General features: G+C 44.6%; 1 protein-coding gene across 1 annotated transcript in view; it reads left to right on the top strand.

The window, feature by feature from the left end:
• The window catches only part of LOC306932451 (paired box protein Pax-3-B-like), a gene marked incomplete at its 3' end in the record, with an annotated part of 34,709 nt that extends 15,669 nt beyond the window's left edge, over positions 1 to 19,040 (top strand). Inside the window, exons 5-9 of the mRNA XM_079514275.1 lie at positions 6,578 to 6,777; positions 7,913 to 8,075; positions 8,687 to 8,886; positions 16,486 to 16,732; positions 19,006 to 19,040. Coding sequence (XP_079370401.1) covers positions 6,578 to 6,777; positions 7,913 to 8,075; positions 8,687 to 8,886; positions 16,486 to 16,732; positions 19,006 to 19,040 — 845 coding nt within the window. The remainder of the gene's footprint in view (positions 1 to 6,577; positions 6,778 to 7,912; positions 8,076 to 8,686; positions 8,887 to 16,485; positions 16,733 to 19,005) is intronic.
• Between the last annotated feature and the right edge of the window lie 1,819 nt (positions 19,041 to 20,859).

Below are 20,859 nucleotides of genomic sequence, written 5' to 3'. Positions count from 1 at the left end.
CAAGGACGCGCGCAAATGTTACGATTTAACAGATTCTCCATAATTTTATAGGTTGAAAGTGCTTAAGTAGCCTATTAAACCTGCAACATGACTTTATCTGCGTTGCATATGTGGGAAATATGACACTGTTCCCTTTTCCCTGCGATCTACCGTATGACGATATCAAAGCGAGAACCTCTAAATCCCAAGTGTTTAATTTTACTCTCAGAGTTAAATTAACGTGCAGGATCTCGCGGTGTAGACTTCAGAGCCCTCTAAGGTGCCACACTGTCGCTTCTTTTGAACACTTGTTGGATCCCCGTGGCAGTCATAACCCGATAGGTAATTCCAAAGTGATTAAGGATTTTGTCCGCCGACCGCCTCAGCCTTCCCAGGGTCCAAATCCCTGTGAAATGCTGTGGAACGTGCATGCTGCTAAAGTCGGGGGCGAAAGCATTCCGGACAGCCCTCTACTAGGAACTGGGGTGGGGGGATTGCAAAAGGCCCACTCTCTTGTTTTCAGCCTTCCTGTCTCAGATAATACAACACCAACACCCCCCTACCACTGTTCCACACCCTGAATTCCTGCCCAGCCACCTTAAAAAACACTCCCTCGTCCCCCATGGTCCTATAAGATGTTTTGACGGCTGTAAAGTGGTGTGGTTTGACACTGTCTCCAAGCTGTTAAAGGAGTTAGAGATGCAGGTATAACTTTCTTGGGAGGTTGAGGCGTGTGTAGGGAACAGTTTCCCATCTTGATTCATTTTGGAATCTGTGACTGCCGGCCATTTTCAGTTTATTTCTTCTCTCTGTGGCGATTTGTGTGTGTGTGTGTGTGTGTGTGTGTGTGTGTGTGTGTGTGTGTGTGTGTGTGTGTGTGTGTGTGTGTGTGTGTGTGTGTGTGTGTGTGTGTGTGTGTGTGTGTGTGTGTGTGTGTGTGTGTGTGTGTGTGTGTGCGTGCGTGCGTGCGTGCGTGCGTGCGTGCGTGCGTGCGTGCGTGCGTGCGTGCGTGCGTGCGTGCGTGCGTGCGTGCGTGCGTGATGTTCACGTCCCTTAAAGAAATGCCAAAAATCCACACCAATCAACGAGGAACCACCCATCTAGAAGGGCTCAAGTTTGCACTTCTTTGCTTTCCTATCAATTTTAACTCTACCCCCATCGCTGAATTATTCTTTACCAATTTACTCCTAATGCATGTTAAGTTGCCTCCCTGTGCTATTGGTGTTGTGGAGGGGAATGCGCTCAGGGGAGGAAGAGGATCAGTTTCACATGAGGGGCCCCGAGCTATTTGGGATCTCTTGTATTTTATTGTTGCTTCAGAGAGGGGAACTAATACAGTGTTGCACACAAACCTTCCCCTGTGCTACGGGGAATTCATTAGTGTAACACACACACAAAAGTGGGCACCGTGGCCCTGGTGAACTTGTGAGGAAGCCAGTGGGCTGTTCAAAGCTGTGGGTATAAAACCAAGCCCTGTGCTTATAGAAGCCAACCCACAATAGAATTAATACTGATCTAAGGAGGAGATGAAAAGTGCAGCACAAAAGCTGTCAAGAGCTGTTATGTCACTGCAACTCAATCAAGCTGAAGGACTCACTTGATGACAGCTTAAACCAGTGGTGGAAGAAGTACTACATTTTACTTAAGTAAAAGTCAATACTGTAATCTAGAAATACCGGTTACATGTAACAGTCAGACATTCAAAAGGTACTTGAGTAAAAGTACAAAAGTATTGGCATCAAAATGTACTTTAAGTACCAAAAGTGAAAGTGCTCATTGTCTCATTATACATAATGTCCCGTTTCAAGATTTCAAATGTATAAAAATATTTTGAAAATAGCCGATCTACAAGGTCACAATGCGTTGCATTGCGACACATTGTAGATCGTCTATTTTCAAATGGCCGAAATGTAGGCATGTGTAAGGTTGAAGTGGTTACTGTAGGTGTTGTATTAATAATCAATATCTACAAAGTAACTATAGTAAGTAAAGTTTTCAAATAATTGCAGTCGAGTGAAAGTACAATATTTGCCCATGAGTGGAGTAGAAATAAAAGTAGTGGAAATTTTAACTACTCAGGTAAATTACAAATTTATGGTAACATTTATAGTCAATATATGAAATGTACATACACTAGAATCGCTGGAATTGATTTAAATACATTCAGTAGGTGTATACTAATCACAAAAATATATTTTTTAATAGTTTATATGTAGGCTAATTATGATAAAATAAAGACTTAACTGAAATAAAGCCAAATAGTTAGCTAAATAGAAGTACTGAGAATGACTGAATAAACAGCTGCATGTGTCAAAGAGGTCTAGGGTACTAATTATGTTGATGTATAAAGCATGAGAACTTCAAAAAGTATAATTGAAAAATAATCATCTCAGAGCATGGAGGATGCTGATTGCCACAATAATCCACTTCGACCTATAGTTTTAGTTTACTTACTGTATGTCAGACTAAACAAATATCACACAGAAACAACTAATCCTTCCAGCAAAGCTGTATTGAATAAATACAGCATTCATGCTCAGTATAGGTAACCACCTATACTGAGTATCTCAGATGATTATACACTATGCACAACAAATCTATGGAAACACGTCGCTGGTCTAGTCCAAAATACGACATAGATAGGCTACTTTGATTGATGTTGCTATTGACAAATATGTATATGAACATATGTTTGTACATATTTGTCAAAAGGATAAAACAACAATGCCCAAGAGCTTATTTACATTCAAATATGTAAACTGAATGCCACATGTTGAGACATCGATCTGGCAGAGACATAAAGAAACATTTAATCAAGAATAAATAAATGTACAAGACAGTTACAGTTAAAGCAATACAACAACAACATGGGCACTATATCTGAAATCTGCTACAACTGTAATTGACACTTACAATTTGATTCAGTGTCTGAGAGACACTGACACATTAATATGCAGTAGCCTATTTAAATAACTCAGCATTAAGTCCAATTCCTGTTTGATTTACACGCTCCTGAAAGCTTGAAGGATGTTTGGAACGTGTGTTGGTGGTTGTGCACGAGTGTGTATGTGCGTGTGAGAGCACATTTACACATGTGTATGTTTGACACATATGCCTAGCGTGTGTGTGTGTGTGTGAGTGCGTGCGTGCGTGCGTGCGTGCGTGCGTGTCCCGCTTTATGTAAGCATACTCTGAAAACGAATTCATTTATACTTTGACAAATGACAGTGTCTTGAATGAGTGAAAATAGCTGATCTATACGAGGTCAGGGCGCAACACAGCACGGAGCGCTGTGAGCTTGTAGACTGGCATTTCTTCCTTCTTTTAGATGTTTTTGAAAACATTTGAAACTGTTCAAACCCAAAATCAGGCTGTCAGATTGAAAGTGGCCGAGTGTGCCTGTGGGCTTTATAAATATTGAACCAATGGAAAGAATTAACAAGGGCTAATTGTTCTAATAACTACATTGGGTCAATTGAAACACAGGTGCTCCATTTCCTGAAAAGTAATGGTTGTGGACATACCGTACTGTACACAGTTTCCACCCAAGAGCGATGATATGTAAGTGGCAGTGGTGTAAGTACTGCACTTTTACATTACTGGAGTGTTTCCAATGTTCGATATTTGTACTGCTACTCCACTACACATCAGAGACAAATATTGCACATTTACTCCACAATTATTTGAACACTTTAGTTACTAGTTACTTTGTAGATTTTGATTATTATTACAAAACATACATTAACCACTTCAGCCCAACCACTATGCATTTCGTTCATTTAAAAACAGTTGCTGTTTTCAAAAGATTGTTATACATTTGAAAACTTGAAGTGGGACATTCTGTATAATGGGTACTTTCACTTTTGGTACTTTAAGTACATTTTTATGCCAATACTTTTGTACTTTTTCTTCAAGTACACTTTGAATTCCTGACTTGTAATTCTATATTGCAGTATTGATGCTTTTACTTAAGTAAAGAATGTGAGTAGTTTTCCCACCATTTGGTTGGTTGCCACTTCTTCCAATTACTGTTCCTCAGCGAATCTAGCAGCAGGCACCGTAAGGCCAGCCTGTTCTCCATACAGCCGCCCGCCCCTGGAGGTCCAGTCCAACTGCATGCCTACCGATCCCCTGTGCCATGTCCTTATGGCATACTCTCTCTCCCTTTCATTCTCTCACTCTCTTGTGCACGCACGCACGCACGCACGCACGCACGCACGCACGCACGCACGCACGCACGCACGCACGCACGCACGCACGCACGCACGCACGCACGCACGCACGCACGCACGCACGCACGCACGCACGGCCTTGTGGCCGCGGGGGGTACTTCGCCCTGGGTGCGTTTCCGCATTTTCAATTCACTAATAAATTCATTATTAATTTATAATTTGTTAAATTGGAAAAAGGGCTTCGTTAAGACCTCCATATTATTATGGTCAATGCCTGTGTGAAAAGTGGGAGTGATTGGTGCAGGCAGTGAGGAGCTACGGCAGTCACAGTGACACACAGACATTCAGACATTCAGACATTGTCAGAATTATAGTATGATAGTATGATATAGTATGATATAGTATGATTATAGTATGATGATGATGATAAGTAGGCCTATACACATGACATGCATGCACGCACGCACACTCGCACTGCCAGGCAAAAGCAATTGCACGCGTGCATGCACGTGCATGTATGCACACACACACACACACACACACACACACACACACACACACACACACACACACACACACACACACACACACACACACACACACACACACTTACAAACACAAAGAATGGCCCCTGTATCCAAATTAGGCCATTGTTAGTCCAGCAGTCTCTGTGTGTCGCCTTGGGAATCGTGTCCAGCAGGATTATTCCTAAGGCAGGGAATATTCCCTGTGAATGGAGGTCTGTGTGCCCACAAGACCATGTGGGAAGACAAGCTGATGGTGTGTGTGTGTGTGTGTGTGTGTGTGTGTGTGTGTGTGTGTGTGTGTGTGTGTGTGTGTGTGTGTGTGTGTGTGTGTGTGTGTGTGTGTGTGTGTGTGTGTGTGTGTGTGAGAGTGTGTGTGTGAGTGTGTGTGTTTGTGTGTGTGTGTGTGTGTGTGTGTGTGTGTGTGTGTGTGTGCGTGCGTGCGTGCGTGCGTGCGTGCGTGCGTGCGTGCGTGCGTGCGTGCGTGCGTGCGTGCGTGCGTGCGTGCGTGCGTGCGTGCGTGCGTAAAGAAAATGGCCCCTCCCTTTAAGAGGTTTAAGCAAACAAGGAGAAATCGAGAGCAAACAAGTTCACATGGTTCAAGATGAAAGAGCTTTGGGGCAGATTTTTATAATTATTTTCCTTTCCAGTACATTCCCAAAAATAATAAAAAAGAAATGATATTTTTTTTTATCTGTTGCTTGAAACTATTCCATCAGTTTATTTTACATCATTCTTTTTTCACAATGTTTAATGTTTAAACAGAAGTAACCAAAGTGCCCATGGTTGTTGTCTTAGCTAGCTTGCAATCCTTTATCTCTCTTTTTGTGAAAGTGTGAACGCATATAAATGCTTGAAAGCATATACATGTGTTTGTATATGGTGATATGATCGCTGGTGCAACAGAAATGATGTAGCATAAATGTACTTATGTACATTACATATACATTATGATATATTAATATTATATTAGCAAGCATGTTACATTAATTGAATCCACCTTTGTTTTGACAGATGTCAATTACTATATATTTGGTTATCTGTTCACATGTCTGTGTTATTTAGATTTGTTTTGCTTGACCACAAATTTCAGGAATGTCATTAAGACAGCATATTGTTTAGACATGATGCCAGCTTTGCTGTTTACATCCTAGTTTCTCTTTGCACTCCACGTAGGTGACCATCTCCCTGTCATTTTGTTGACTATAGTATACGTATAGACAGGTACGTCTTTTACTCTGATTTCGCACTTGTAAAGTCAATCTGGATAAGAGCGTCTGCTAGATGCCTGTTTTGACTATATTGTGAAGGATTTTACTTTTGGCTCAAACGATAGTTGGTATCAGTGTGGATCTTATTTCCACAGACACTGATTAAAACAAGTTGTCTCTGCCTTGGCTCAAAACCATAAAGCACTCTCACTTTCGAGTGTGAACGTGCTTCCTGCCTGGATAAACCTATACAGACGTTGTAAAGAGACACTGGAGCAGCTCTTTCCCGCGTTTGCTGCCATGCTGCATGTGTCCCGCTCTGTTCCTGCTCCTGTGATGCACGGGCCTTATTTTTGGCTTAGGCGCAGCCTTTCTTCTAAATCAAATTATTGTCAACCTGTGGGCCGGGGCCCACTGGTGGGCCATGAGGATATTGCAAGTGGGCCCCAACTACTTGGAAAAACAAACTAATAATAATAATTTAGTTTTCATTGTGATACCGATAAATAGGAACTCAATATTCTACTGATCTCATGACTCATGTTTGTGACATGTTCTGAAAATGCTCACTGAGGTCAGATGGGTGAACGCTTTCGAGACTTTCTAAAAGAAAACGTAGAGAACCGTCCACTGCTCTAAACGAAACTCATGCCTGTCTCTGTGCCTCTCTCCATGTGTGTCGTGGGAGCAGCCAGCCACTCAGACGAGGGCTCGGACGTGGAGTCGGAGCCGGACCTGCCGCTGAAGAGGAAGCAGCGACGCAGCCGGACCACCTTCACAGCGGAGCAGCTGGATGAGCTGGAGAGAGCGTTTGAGAGGACCCACTACCCCGACATCTACACCCGAGAGGAGCTGGCACAGAGAGCCAAGCTCACTGAGGCCAGGGTGCAGGTATAGCACAGACGCACGCACGCACGCACGCACATATTCATGCCACATCCCCTTTTTACAGGTACAGTATAACACACTGACAGTCTTTCACCTCTCTTGAACAACACACACCTGCTGACCTGTCTTTGCTCCACACACATGCACGAGTCGCACGCACGCACGCACGCACGCACGCACGCACGCACGCATGCACGCACGCACGCACGCACGCACGCACACACGCACGCACGCACGCACGCACGCACGCATGCACGCACGCACGGTGTAGAGACACATTCTTGGCCCCTCTCTCGTCCTCTCCTCCCTGGAGTCCAATCTGGAGTTTCCCTGTTGGGTTGTAAGGTTCAATAAATTCCCTCTCCACAGGCTCCATATGGAACGTGTAGGTCTCCCTGCATGAGACCGCTCCATATGGACGCAGCATGTAACTCACACACGCTGAACACGCTGCGTTTAGTCAATTTCTCTCTCACACGCACGCACGCACGCACGCACGCACGCACGCACGCACGCACGCACGCACGCACACACACACACACACACACACACACACACACACACACACTATTTGTATCAGTATTATTAATGTTGGGTGGGACAACCTTTTTTAATTATGTCCACTGAGACGTATGCCTTTATTGCTGTGTGTGTGTGTGTGTGTGTGTGTGTGTGTGTGTGTGTGTGTGTGTGTGTGTGTGTGTGTGTGTGTGTGTGTGTGTGTGTGTGTGTGTGTGTGTGTGTGCATGAGTGCGTGCGCGCGTGCATGCGTACCCCTTTGTTTTCCCACTCACTCATAAGGAATGTATTTCTTAATTACAGTAATTAAATGCAGCTTATGATTATCTAAGATTTGAGATTACCAAAAACTTTATTTGACAGATTGAGGGACAGATTTACAGACTCGTCAAAGATGAAATTAAAATGCTGCAATTGTTTTGTGGTGTCACGCCAGACCCATCTTTTTAAAGATATTGTGGGGGCTTTTTCTGCATTTATTGATATATTAACAGTAGGCTGACGGGATTGGGAGTCGAACCCGCAACACGCTGTCAGGCTGGATTACCAGCCTAGGCGCCTAGACAGCATCGCCAGCCACCCAGACAGCAAACACTAATCTGATAATTGTCTCGTTAAGGTGTGGTTCAGCAACAGGCGTGCTCGGTGGAGGAAACAGGCAGGAGCCAATCAGCTGATGGCATTTAATCACCTGATCCCAGGGGGCTTCCCGCCATCAGCCATGTCCAGTATACCCTATCAGCTCTCTGACAGCCCCTACCCACCCTCATCTATCGCACAAGGTGAGTCTTTACAATTATTTTTGCACAAAGCAGGCAACCAGTGCGAATAATGAGAGAAAGGAGATCCCGCACACTGTCTTCACTTATATAGCAGCAGTTTATACCAGCAGAGATACCTGATGAAGGTCGTAAGACTGAAACGTTGTAACTCAGCTTAAAAAACTGCTGCTATAAGTGAAGACAGTGTGCGGGATGTCCTTTCTCTCAAATCTCTATTATATGAAATAAATGTGTGAACAGAATGTTATTTTGTCCAGTCAGTATGGTTAGTGTTAGTGTTAATAATCAGTTAATATATGTAACTTATACAATTGGGCTGGTTGTATTTGGTCTCCCTTATTTTCTATTGAGACATTTAGATCCTGTGTCTACGTTGTACACAACCTTTGACACGATCCTGTTTCTATAATTAAATTTCTCCACAGAGCAAGTAGACTGTACCTACAGAACCACTCACTATTAGCTGCAGTGATCAAAATGTCAGCACTTGCGGAGACCCGGGTTGAAATCCAGGGTAGAACAGGCCATGGTGCAGCTTTAAACTATTACTCTGCAGCTGTTTCATGACAGTCAGTGAAATGTTCTTTCTTTGTGTGTCTCTCCGCCTGCAGTGTCGGAAGGCCCCGGTACGGTGCATCGGCCCCAGCCCCTGCCTCCCTCGTCGGGGCACCAAGGGCAGGGCGGGCAGGGAGACGGGGGCTCAGCCTACTGCCTTTCCTCAGGACGACACACCTTCTCAGGATACCCAGACAGCTTTGGAGGACCGGCCAACCCCATGAATCCAGCTATCGGCAATGGGCTGTCTCCACAGGTGAGACCACAGTCAGGGTGGGATGCTTAAGAAAATACATATAGTTACTGTGTGTATGTGCATGTGGGTACGTGAGCACACATTTGTAGACAGTGTTAATAATTATTGTATTACTAATTGTGAGGACATAACATTTTGACGACGGCAATGATATACATGCCATTTATACAATTTCTTTGTCATTTATAACCCTAAAGCACTTATTTGTGCGCCAGTGTAGCACACAGAATATAGCCGATCTGGTACTCTCTGTGCGTGACCACGGGGCGCAATTAACTCTATTAACTCTATAACCTCAACCAGGAATTGTCCTCACTATCTCTATTTCTCACATTTAATATACTTGTGGGGACATTTGGCCCCACAAATATGGCCCTATTGTAATACGAGTATACATGCACACACACAAACGCATGCAAAAACGCAGGCAAGCACACAACCACAACCTCATTAAGGAGGACAGGAATATGAAGGAAGAGAAAAAAGAATGAGAAAAGTAAGAATAATCCAAACATTTTAGCTCAAAACCCAAAAGAGAAAATGTATTTCTCGTTGGGACCCAAACTAGTGAAAATAGCTGATTTAGAAGCTCCCAACGCGCAACAAGTATTAATGGAATTCATTCAAATGTATTCATGAAATTCTCTTGAATAAATATTGAAGTATATATTGTTTTATTCCTGAAAAAATGTTGAAATAATAACAATTAGTTATTGTAGTAAAAAAAACACACGTACAAAAAGCGATATTTACTTGACCCATAAAAATGGGTCTATGACCCAAACATGGGTCCCGACCCAGTGTTTGGGAAACAGTTCTCTGGGAGAACTGGAGAGAGAAAGGACAGAGGAGGACAATTAAGTGTGTGACAAATGAAAAGTGAAAAGACAATTATGGACAATTATCCAGACATGAACGTCCCAGAATATGTGTACCTACACAGTCAAATCCTCAGTGTTAAGTGCACTCCAAAGGGTCCATTGATACTCTCTCAGAGTTAAATGAACACTCTAACAGGCATAAAATGAGATTTCAGCCGAGTGCAGTCCAATTCCTTAGAGAATAAACCATAGCTTTCTGATGAGGGGAGGACACACATTTTCTGATACGACAACACGCACGCACGCACGCACGCACGCACGCACGCACGCACGCACGCACGCACGCACGCACGCACGCACGCACGCACGCACGCACGCACGCACGCACGCCCTCTCTCGTGCATTGACAGCTGTCAAAAGCGGTGTGCCTGGTATGTAAAACGCAATCTTGAATTTCCTTTATTGTAACCCATCTGCATGATGGGCAAAAACAGAGAAAGTAAATAAATGGAATCATGTGTGTAGTATAAGTAGAGCGTATCTGGTAATCCACATGGGAACGCATGGCTCCAATGTGGATCCCTATGTAAAGCAGGAAAACGATATGCACATCCCAGTTTCAGAATACGGTGCTGGACCCAAAAAATAACTGAATGAAGAAAAAAGTGGAATGTCCGCACACAATATATCTGCTCCCCTCTTTTTTATAACTTTTTTAACTTGAGAAAGCCCGGAGGGGCGAAACGTTTTTGTATTTATAGGTAATAAATAAGAGGGGAGCAGATATATCGTGTGCGGACATTCCACTTTTTTCTTCATCCAATGTGGATCCCTGCCTTCATGTGACCAGCCAGTCGTCAGTCACTTAGGGCTCTATTTTTCCTTAACCCTTATCCCTAAACTTCCCTAAACTTCTTTGCCCTTTTTTACTATATAGAAAAACATTGTAAGATTGTTCAACTAGCCGATCTACATGGACACGTTGTCAGCTTGTAGAACGGATATTTGAACTATTCAAAAATGTTTTTCAAAATAGTATAAAAATGGCAAAGAAGTTTAGAGATAAGGGGTAAGGCACTGACGAGAATAGGGCCCCTACTGTATGACATCATCATCTATGACGTATGAATACAAATTTGGTCACAGCTTCATTCCGATCTGAGACCCACTGACTTCAATATTACTGTGAGTTAAAATACAACCGTAGACAAGCAATGGTTTTAGCCTCTCTGTACAGCAACTAATCACCTGGTAAATGGTGCATTTATATAGCGTTTTTATCCTTAACAGATTGTGCATTCACCGATTCACACACACATTCATACGCTGATAGCGGAGGAAACCTTGCAAGGCACCAATCTGCACATCAGGAACAATTAGGGGTTCAGAGACACTTCGACACTAACTAGGAGCCCGGGATCGAACTGGGAACCTCACGGTTTTCCCATCCAGCTGTTCTACCAGCCACTACCAGCCCCTGAGCCATTTCCTCCCTGGCTGTCCCAGGCAGCTGTTATAGTCATAGATGTCCAGTATACACATTCACTCAGACAAAAGGACGTATGTACTGACGTATACACAGTTCATATTCACATCATATCACGAACAGCTTCACATCATCCACAAAGGCACCTATGTCAGTGCACCACGGGAACAGGTATACGGATAAACGCGCGCGCGCACGCACACACACGCACACACACACACACACACACACACACACACACACACACACACACACACACACACACACACACACACACACACACACACACACACACACACACACACACACACACACACACACACACACAATAACAACTATACAGGCCTATACACTATAGCCTCCAGGAACGCTTTTCATGATTGCATTCTTAAAATGTTTGTCTCTGCATTCCCCTGAATGAGTGCAAGGGGTCTAATGTATTTGTATATATTTCTGCAGGAATGTCCTGTCTCAAATGTCCCTCCTCCTCTGCCCCCCAATCCCCATGCACATTCCTCCCTGCTCCTCTCAGCAGTGGCACACTGTTCCAATATGAAACACCCTGGTGGGGATGAGAGAGAGAGAGAGAGAGAGAGAGAGAGAGAGAGAGAAAATGTGGTGCAAGTGGAGAAAATCCAGAGTGTGCCATTTGCGTCGTGGCATGTTTGTTGTGCTTAAACTGCACATTTTTCGAAAACTGGTGAATTGTTTTTAAGGAAAATGTTTCATGGGCTCAGCAGAGGAAACACAACTCCTCCCCCCCCTCTCCCCATCAACATCATGGACCCCCCCCCCCCCCCCCCCCTCCCCTCTCCCCATCAACATCATGGACCCCCCCCCCCCCCCCCCCTCTCAGTGCTTGGGAAATGATTTAAGCGGGACCATGTGTGCGTGTGGATGTAGAATATTATGTCACTTAGAGGGCCAAGAGGGCCCAAAGAGCAGCATACCTGCTTCTCATTAGGACAGCCAGCAGCGACTTGAGGTCTCCAGTGTGTTCATGGGCTGGGGAGGGATGTGATACGCTGAGGTCTCCAGTGTGTTCATGGGCTGGGGAGGGATGTGATACGCTGAGGTCTCCAGTGTGTTCATGGGCTGGGGAGGGATGTGATATGCTGAGGTCTCCAGTGTGTTCATGGGCTGGGGAGGGATGTGATACGTTGAGGTCTCCAGTGTGTTCATGGGCTGGGGAGGGATGTGATACGTTGAGGTCTCAGTGTGTTCATGGGCTAGGGAGGGATGTGATACGCTGAGGTCTCAGTGTGTTCATGGGCTGGGGAGGGATGTGATACGCTGAGGTCTCCAGTGTGTTCATGGGCTGGGGAGGGATGTGATACGTTGAGGTCTCAGTGTGTTCATGGGCTGGGGAGGGATGTGATACGTTGAGGTCTCCAGTGTGTTCACGGGCTGGGGAGGGATGTGATACGTTGAGGTCTCCAGTGTGTTCACGGGCTGGGGAGGGATGTGATACGTTGAGGTCTCCAGTGTGTTCATGGGCTGGGGAGGGATGTGATACGTTGAGGTCTCCAGTGTGTTCATGGGCTGGGGAGGGATGTGATACGTTGAGGTCTCCAGTGTGTTCATGGGCTGGGGAGGGATGTGATACGTTGAGGTCTCAGTGTGTTCATGGGCTGGGGAGGGATGTGATACGCTGAGGACTCCAGTGTGTTCATGGGCTGGGGAGGGATGTGATATACGTTAAGTTAGAGCTATATGTCCAAGTGGTGTAAGTGACCTCGTTCGTTATTAACAGTTTACCCGACGATTCGATGACGGGAATCTATTTGTTTAAGTCGTCGGTGGGCATTGTGTGTGTGTGTGTGTGTGTGTGTGTGTGTGTGGCTGTGTGCACCGTCTGTTATCAGGCCGGTTTTGAACCCCATCGACAGACGTTGCCCCAAGGCTCTTTCCGTCCTTCGCCGGCCAAAAAATATCCCGCCCCAACCCCCCCCCCCCCCAAATTTGATTATCTGCTCGCTAATCAGGACCAGGTCAAGAGCCTGTGGATTTCTTCATCTGCAGAGTCTATCCTCTCCTGAGGTTGAGGTTGAGCTCCGCTCCGCTCGCCCAGGCTTTTATCTTTTGCCGGGATATATTTTGTTGCAGATAAGTCGTTATCTCGTGCCGTGGTCTTTCTCAGCGGCGGCAAGGAGGAATTTTAGAATAAGTGGAGCCGTGGGTCTCAGACAAATTGGTTAATTCTTCCTCTTTGGTGCTATCTCTCCCTGTGTCTGGGGAAGGGCTTGGTGGAGCCTTTTGATGTCTGCAGCAGGGGAACTTCCTCTCTGTGTGTGTGTGTGTATGTGTGTGTGTGTGTGTGTGTGTGTGTGTGTGTGTGTGTGTGTGTGTGTGTGTGTGTGTGTGTGTGTGTGTGTGTGTGTGTGTGTGTGTGTGTGTGTGTGTGCACAACACACACATTATCCACATCAGATATGAGACATATGCACATAAATCCATAAAACTAATCAACCCAACTTAAATCATACCTGTACCTTCCGCAGATCCAGCGAAGCATGTTCTGATTTTATCCACTCCCTAAGTAGAAGTGTGACAGCGATACACACATTGACCTACACAGCATCAGTAGAATTGTGACAGCGATACACACATTGTATGTGGACCTACACAGCATCATAAAAGTACTACCTAGCGATACACACATTGACCTACACAGCATCATAACAGTGACAGCGATACACACATTGACCTACACAGCATCATTGTGACAGCGATACACACATTGACCTACACAGCATCATTGTGACAGTGATACACACATTGACCTACACAGCATCATAAAAGTGACAGCGATACACACATTGACCTACACAGCATCATAAAAGTGACAGCGATACACACATTGACCTACACAGCATCATAAAAGTGATCATGTGCAGTGTTTCCAGTAACAAAGTCAGAATCTGGTTGATGGATTCTGATTATTTTACTACAAAAACAATCAAGATCAGTTTGATTGATTCTAATTCTGATTCTGATCATTTGACTATTGATTGATTCTAATGGTGAATTCCATGAATTGTTTAGTCATTAACATGTCCGTCCATGTGTCCACGTTCCCCCAGTAACTAAGTACATGTACTCAAGTACTGCACTTAAGTTAAGTACAATTTTAAGCTATTTATACTTTACTGAGTATTTCTTATTCCCTATAATTTTACTTCTACTCCACTACATCTCAGAGGCAAATATTGTACTTTTACATCACTACAATAAGAAAGCTTTAGTTACTACACTTTGTCGATTTGGATTATTATTACAAAACATACAGTTATCACTTCAGTTCAGCCCTATATATTTCGGCCAATTGAAAATAGCCAATCTACAAGTTCACAATGTGAACTTTTAGATCTGCTATTTTCTTTTCTTTTTTTAGATTAGTTTTAGGCTTTTATTGATAGATACAAGTGAAGATTGACAGGAAAGAGGGAGAGAGATGGGGGGAGACATGCAGCAAAGGTCATCATGAACGGGACTCGAACACGCACAATGCACTCAGGCCAGAGCCAAGAGTCAATGGAGTGTAAATTCTGCCTTAAAGTGGAGCATGGGTTTTAGCGTACGCTCACGTCGGCATGGCATTTTTTAAGTGATCGTAAACATCTGATCCTTGCATAATTTCGGTCTTAGCGTTGATAAATGTGACGGCTGAAATCAATCTGGCACGCCCTATTAAATCAAGCCTTGCCCTCGTTTTTGCGATATGAACAACTGCAATACGACCAAACAACCTATGGAAACCATATAGTTATATTATGGAAACACACGCACGCACGCACGCACGCACGCACGCACGCACGCACGCACGCACGCACGCACGCACACACACGCACACACGCGCACACACACACACACACAGGCCTACGCAACTCGCAAGCCCAAATGTCACTGTGTGTTGTTAGTTGTATATTAAATTAGTCTTTATTCTTTTTTTTCTTTTTTTCACTTAATTGTTATTGATGAAAAGACAAAGACAAAAAAAATATGAAAAAAGAAAAGGGAGAAAAACAAAAACAAAAACAAGCCTGCAATTTTCATATTACAAGATACATTCATTGAAATCCTCATACATTATCGCTAGGCTGAAAGAAGAGATCCCACTTTTCCCACTTTTTATAGAACTTATCCTCTTGTAGTCTGAGTATGAATGTTAGTTTTTCCATAACATACAGTTCCTCAGTAATGTCCATCCAATGTTCTTTCATTGGTGGGTCCTGTAACACCAATGTCGTGTGATCGCTTTCTTACTTGTTGCTAAGAGGATCTTGAAATTAGTCTTTATTCATTTAATATACAAGATATATTAGTGAACAAAAACCTGAACCTGTGAACCATGAATTAAATAATAAATAGCTCACATGTCATTGGAATGAGTTTGGATGTGCACAGGCCGTGACAACCGCACACACACACGCTGCTGTTTTGCAAACCTAGCTGCATCTCCTCCTCTCGTCTTTCACTGTGGTCCGTGACACCATTAACGTGTGTGGTACTGGTGGTGGTGGGCTGGCTGGGTTAATACCTATCTCAGATCTCCCGATGGCGGATGCGGTCCCCACTTGCGCTGGCTCAGCACATTTGGCATTCGAGCGACAAGTCAGGTTTATCCTTAAACGAGGACGAGGAGATTGCACATAACTCCAGAAAGACATGGGCCTGCATGCTATAGATTACAGTACCCACATTGGGAGACTTGACTCTCCAGCTGCAGCAGTCTCCATGGAAAATTTTCCAGCACAGGCAACGCAAATCCTCGCATGTATGCGCTCATGCAAAACACTGTTTAAATGGCTTAAGCATCTAACTTGCAAGCATTTTAAATTGCGCGATTTTAATTGCTTGTACACTTGGAAATATCCTCATGCCTTTACAAAATGTATCTTTTTCACATGTATTTTAATATACATTTTAGGAGTGAATACATATGTTTAGATGCCTGTGACAGCCTGTCAGCTGGTCAGTCAATGCTGCTCTGCTTGTCTACGACAGAAGAACAGGACAAAGCCCACGACAGCTCCCAACCTGACGTGATATTTGGCGTACACCGTGTTGATAAATGAGGGCCTAAATGTGGCATGCGGGCGCCCCAGATCTTCTATTTAAAACATTTTTTTATACATTTGAAAACTTGAAACGGGACATTCTATACTTTTACTTTAAGTACATTTTGATGCCAATACATTTGTACTCAAGTATATGAATACTCAAGAACCTTTGAATTCCAGACTTTTTAGAGTATTTCTACATTGCACTATTACTTTTACTCCTTTGCAGGTGATGGGCCTGTTGAACCCGGGCGGTGTGCCTCACCAGCCCCAGAGCGACTACGCCATCTCGCCTCTGCCAGGCGGCCTGGAGCCCCCGGCGGGTATGGCTGCCAGCTGCACCCAGCGCTTAGAGCCGTCCATGCCCTCCATGCCCTCCTTACCGAGCTCCCAGTCCTATTGCCCTGCGTCGTACAGCTCCCCAGGCTACAGCATGGACCACGTGGCCTCCTACCAGTACGGCCAGTACGGACAAAGTAAGGTCAATACACTTAAGATTTATTTTATTATCATTTACTGTACACATGCGCACACATGCTGAAACACCTACGTACACGTCCAAGTAGGTGTGCCCGCCACACAGGTAATTCGCAGGATCGAACATGCTTTGTGCATTTTCTTTTGATGGACTGTCTATTGCCATCACTCTCAATATATAGAAAGAACCTGATCATCTTTAGCTCATAAGACGTAATAAGACGAGACAGTAGACCGTTACATTAAATCGTTAGGCTTGTGAGGCTCGCAAGAGATACAAATATTTTTGCACACACTGCGGCCCATTGGAACGTCACCTGTTAGCGATTGAGTCAGTTCCCATTATCACAGAACGAAGCCCCAATACCGTCCGATAGCCGCTCGTGGACCACTTGCCCTGACAGAGGAGCTGTCCGGCATCGAAAGGGCCTTTTCACTTCACATTACCATTACCTTCCAGGTTAGCGTCGACTTCAAACAGCCCTCCGTCTAACTTCAGAACGGCAAACGTCATTTTCCTCCGGCGCGTGATTAGAGCGCACGCCGTTTCCAATTTCACTCCACACTCCGCACACGGTGGGGAGGGGCCGACCAATCAGATTCATCCACTGACCTCACGGCGACCCCTCATGCAACCGGGGCCTTTCAAAGCCAAAGGCGGCCCCGCGTGGGTCTGCCCGCGCGGGGCACCGTGGGGTGGCGGGTATCGAGTGAATACAGTATCTAACCTAATGTTCCACAGCCTGCAAATGTCTAATGAGATATTGCGCTGAAACATCTCACAGTGGACAGAACAAGGAGCTGGGAGCTGGGGGGCGACACAGAGGAACCACCTCCAGTGTGGAGGTGGTTCACACACACACACACACACACACACGCACACGCACACGCACACACACACACACACACACACACACACACACACACACACACACACACACACACACACACACACACATATGTGCAGTTGTGCACACATGCACGTTCACATGGTTAGAGGTCTGAGCGGTCCATCTTGATGTGATTAATCAGTGAGTATATAGGCAGTGAGTGGTTAGGACTAGAGTTATAGAGGAGAGGTCCTTTCTGAAGGGGGGGTGGATCCTAATAGCCTCTGGCAGCATGGCTATTGGAAACAGGTGCTAGGACCGAGGTCACCTGGGGAAGCACGGAAGCTCCGCTGAACAGCACTGATCTGCACCAATCCAGGTTGTGATCTGGTGTCAGGGGACTAGGAATAACAGGACACTACGTTTTGACTATAGCTTACCCGGCCCACACACACACACACACACACACACGCACGCACGCACGCACACGCACGCGCACACGCACGCGCACACACGCACACGCACACGCACACACACACACACACACACACACACACACACACACACACACATACATCATTTTCATTTATGTTCTTGTAACGCAATATTTAATATATTTATTAACATTCTTATTTGTGACATTCACATACAGCTAAACAGTAAATAAAAATAAAAGTAAGTAAGTAATAATTATAATAATAACAATATATGCCAACTGTACATCTTAGCACAAGCACACACACACACACACACACACACACACACACACACTTGAAAATACATTTTCACAGATATATTTTAAGTATGTTGAGGCTATACTGTAGCAGGGCTTGACATACTTCAGATAAATAACTTTCCTATTCACTTGTTCTGGCACAAAAGTCACATCTCCACACACAAGCACAAGCACACACACATACATTTTAAATCAATTAACTGTACGTTTGGTGAATATGTCAAAAATGTAATCACAAGAGGACGCTGTTTTTTGCCGATGGGTTCTCAGATTGTGTTGTGGCTGATATATGAGCGGTTTGAATGCACAACAAAAGTTGCATTTTGTCAGTATACATTGTATTACATTATACATTATATTTTCATATAGGCCTACTGTAATGCATAAAATATCCACATTTATCTTCTGTATGGATTGGCTACCGCGTCTTACTTCAACATTTGATCATAAAAGCTTTTTTTTTGTTGTCCTTGTTAACTCTTCTTGCTCGTGTTTATTAAAACTTCTCACGATTCTAAAGACCTCACACCCATACATGATGTTAGTGGTAACGCTGAGCCATGTGTTAATGGTATGGCATGGTCAGACATGTGCCCCCAATTTATTGCAGTCCATATATCATTTTGTTTTACCATCCCTCTATCTTTTTATCTTTTTTCTTCACTGGAAATACTTACTTTAACAACTCTGTTTTATCCTCTCTTAGGTGCCCTTCCTTATTTGAGGCCTGAGATCACCTGATGCTTTGGACTTGGAAATAGAGGGATGCACGAGCGTGCATGCGTGCGTGCATGCGTGCGTGCGTGCGTGCGTGCGAGTGTGCGCACGTGTGTGTGTGTGTGTGTGTGTTTGTGTGTGTGTGTGTGTTTGTGTGTGCGCGTGTGCACGCGCATGTGAGTGTACATGTGAGGAATGATGTGTACATTGATGGATTCTTTCATCCGGACCAAAAAAAGCGATCATCTACGAGGACGCGTTCTCCACTGGAGGACTTGACATTCTCTCGTTCTGGAAATGGACAACAAAGAAGGGACGACGAGAGACAAAACATGAGACCAAATCCATTGATCCACTTAAAAATGCAGATGAATCAATATCATAGATGACTGGGACCAGATGCTAGTCGGTACATGTATTCCCTCTGTGCGGTGATGGGTGGTCGGTCTCCCTGCCGTGGGTCAACCATACTTCCAGACCCAAGGACGGGCACCCTGCATGCATGGGCACCCAGTGAACCTAGCACCATCTGTACGTGGGGTGATGCTCGGAAGCATGTTTACATTTCTTAGGACCACGAGTACATATGAATGATTCCAAGTATCTCTGAATGCATCTACACATGGGGGAGAAGTAAAAGGGGCTCAGTGAAACTATTTGACGTCATGTTCATTCGATGGGTTTTCTTTCCCTGCATTCCTCGCATGAAGCGAAATTCCAGAAACAAGAAAAACCTGACAAATGAGTGAAAGGACGTTGATGTTATTGTATCCGAAACACACCGATGTACACCACAGCTCTGCTTCAGAGAGAGAGCTTCCACCACCCCTCCTTCCTCTCTCCCTACCGCTTTCTTTCTCTCTCTTTCTCCCTCTCCTTCTCTCTCCTCTCTCTGCTCCATTGATGTCTGAGACAGCGAGGCAGGATCCAAGCCTTTTGTAGTTTTAGGGAGGACTTGAGGGGGTCAGGGGTGACTTTAGGGAAAGTGACAGATGAGAGGGGGAAGGGGAGGCGGAGGGGGTGAAGACGTGTCTTCAAGTGGGATAAGGGTGAGAACGCTACCCCCCATTACCCCCCCCCCCCCCATCCCACACACACACACACACACACACACACACACACACACACACACACACACACACACACACACACACACACACACACACACACACACACACACACACACACACACACATCTGTGAGAAAGTCGCCTGGTCACAAGTCACGGACGAGAGACACACGAGAAACACACTGAGATAATCACAGTTCAGTTCAGGCTCTCCCAGTTGATCACAAGTGTACAATATCGTGTAGGCCTATCTTTGTAGTCAAACTGACTATTAAAAGGACACGATAACAACAAATATTATACATTTCACATATGTTTCACAATTATGTTTCAATGTATATACAAATGCTGATTGAGTGAAAGAACATCTGATTGATGCTGGAAGTCCAAACTTGACATTGTAGGAGAACTCAGTACCACACCATATGTGCATGTGAAACAGTATGTGTAATATACGTGAAATATATATTCTTTCCTGTATAGACCCATGTGTGCATTCTCAGTGTTACTCTATCCATGTGTAACTCTGATGAGGTTATTACAAATATAACCTCTGAGTTAAATTAACATTGAGGGTTTTACGGTGCCTTTTGAGATGCCTTTTGGTCCAGGAAAAATAATGTCAATATGAGTGTTCTAGCCAAAAGACACGGGCATGGTGGGGCGTGTCATGCATGTATTCACTCACTGTAAAGTCATCAAGTGAAGACTGAAGGAAGGGAAGGCAGAGGTCAGTTACTGGGAATGACAAAGCCAAAATTGCCTGTTTTATAT

Source organism: Electrona antarctica (assembly GCF_951216825.1).
Source record: "Electrona antarctica genome assembly, chromosome: 11".
Lineage (NCBI taxonomy): Eukaryota > Metazoa > Chordata > Actinopteri > Myctophiformes > Myctophidae > Electrona > Electrona antarctica.
Note: the sequence above shows the minus strand (reverse complement) of the source record. Positions and strands in the feature narration are given on the sequence as shown.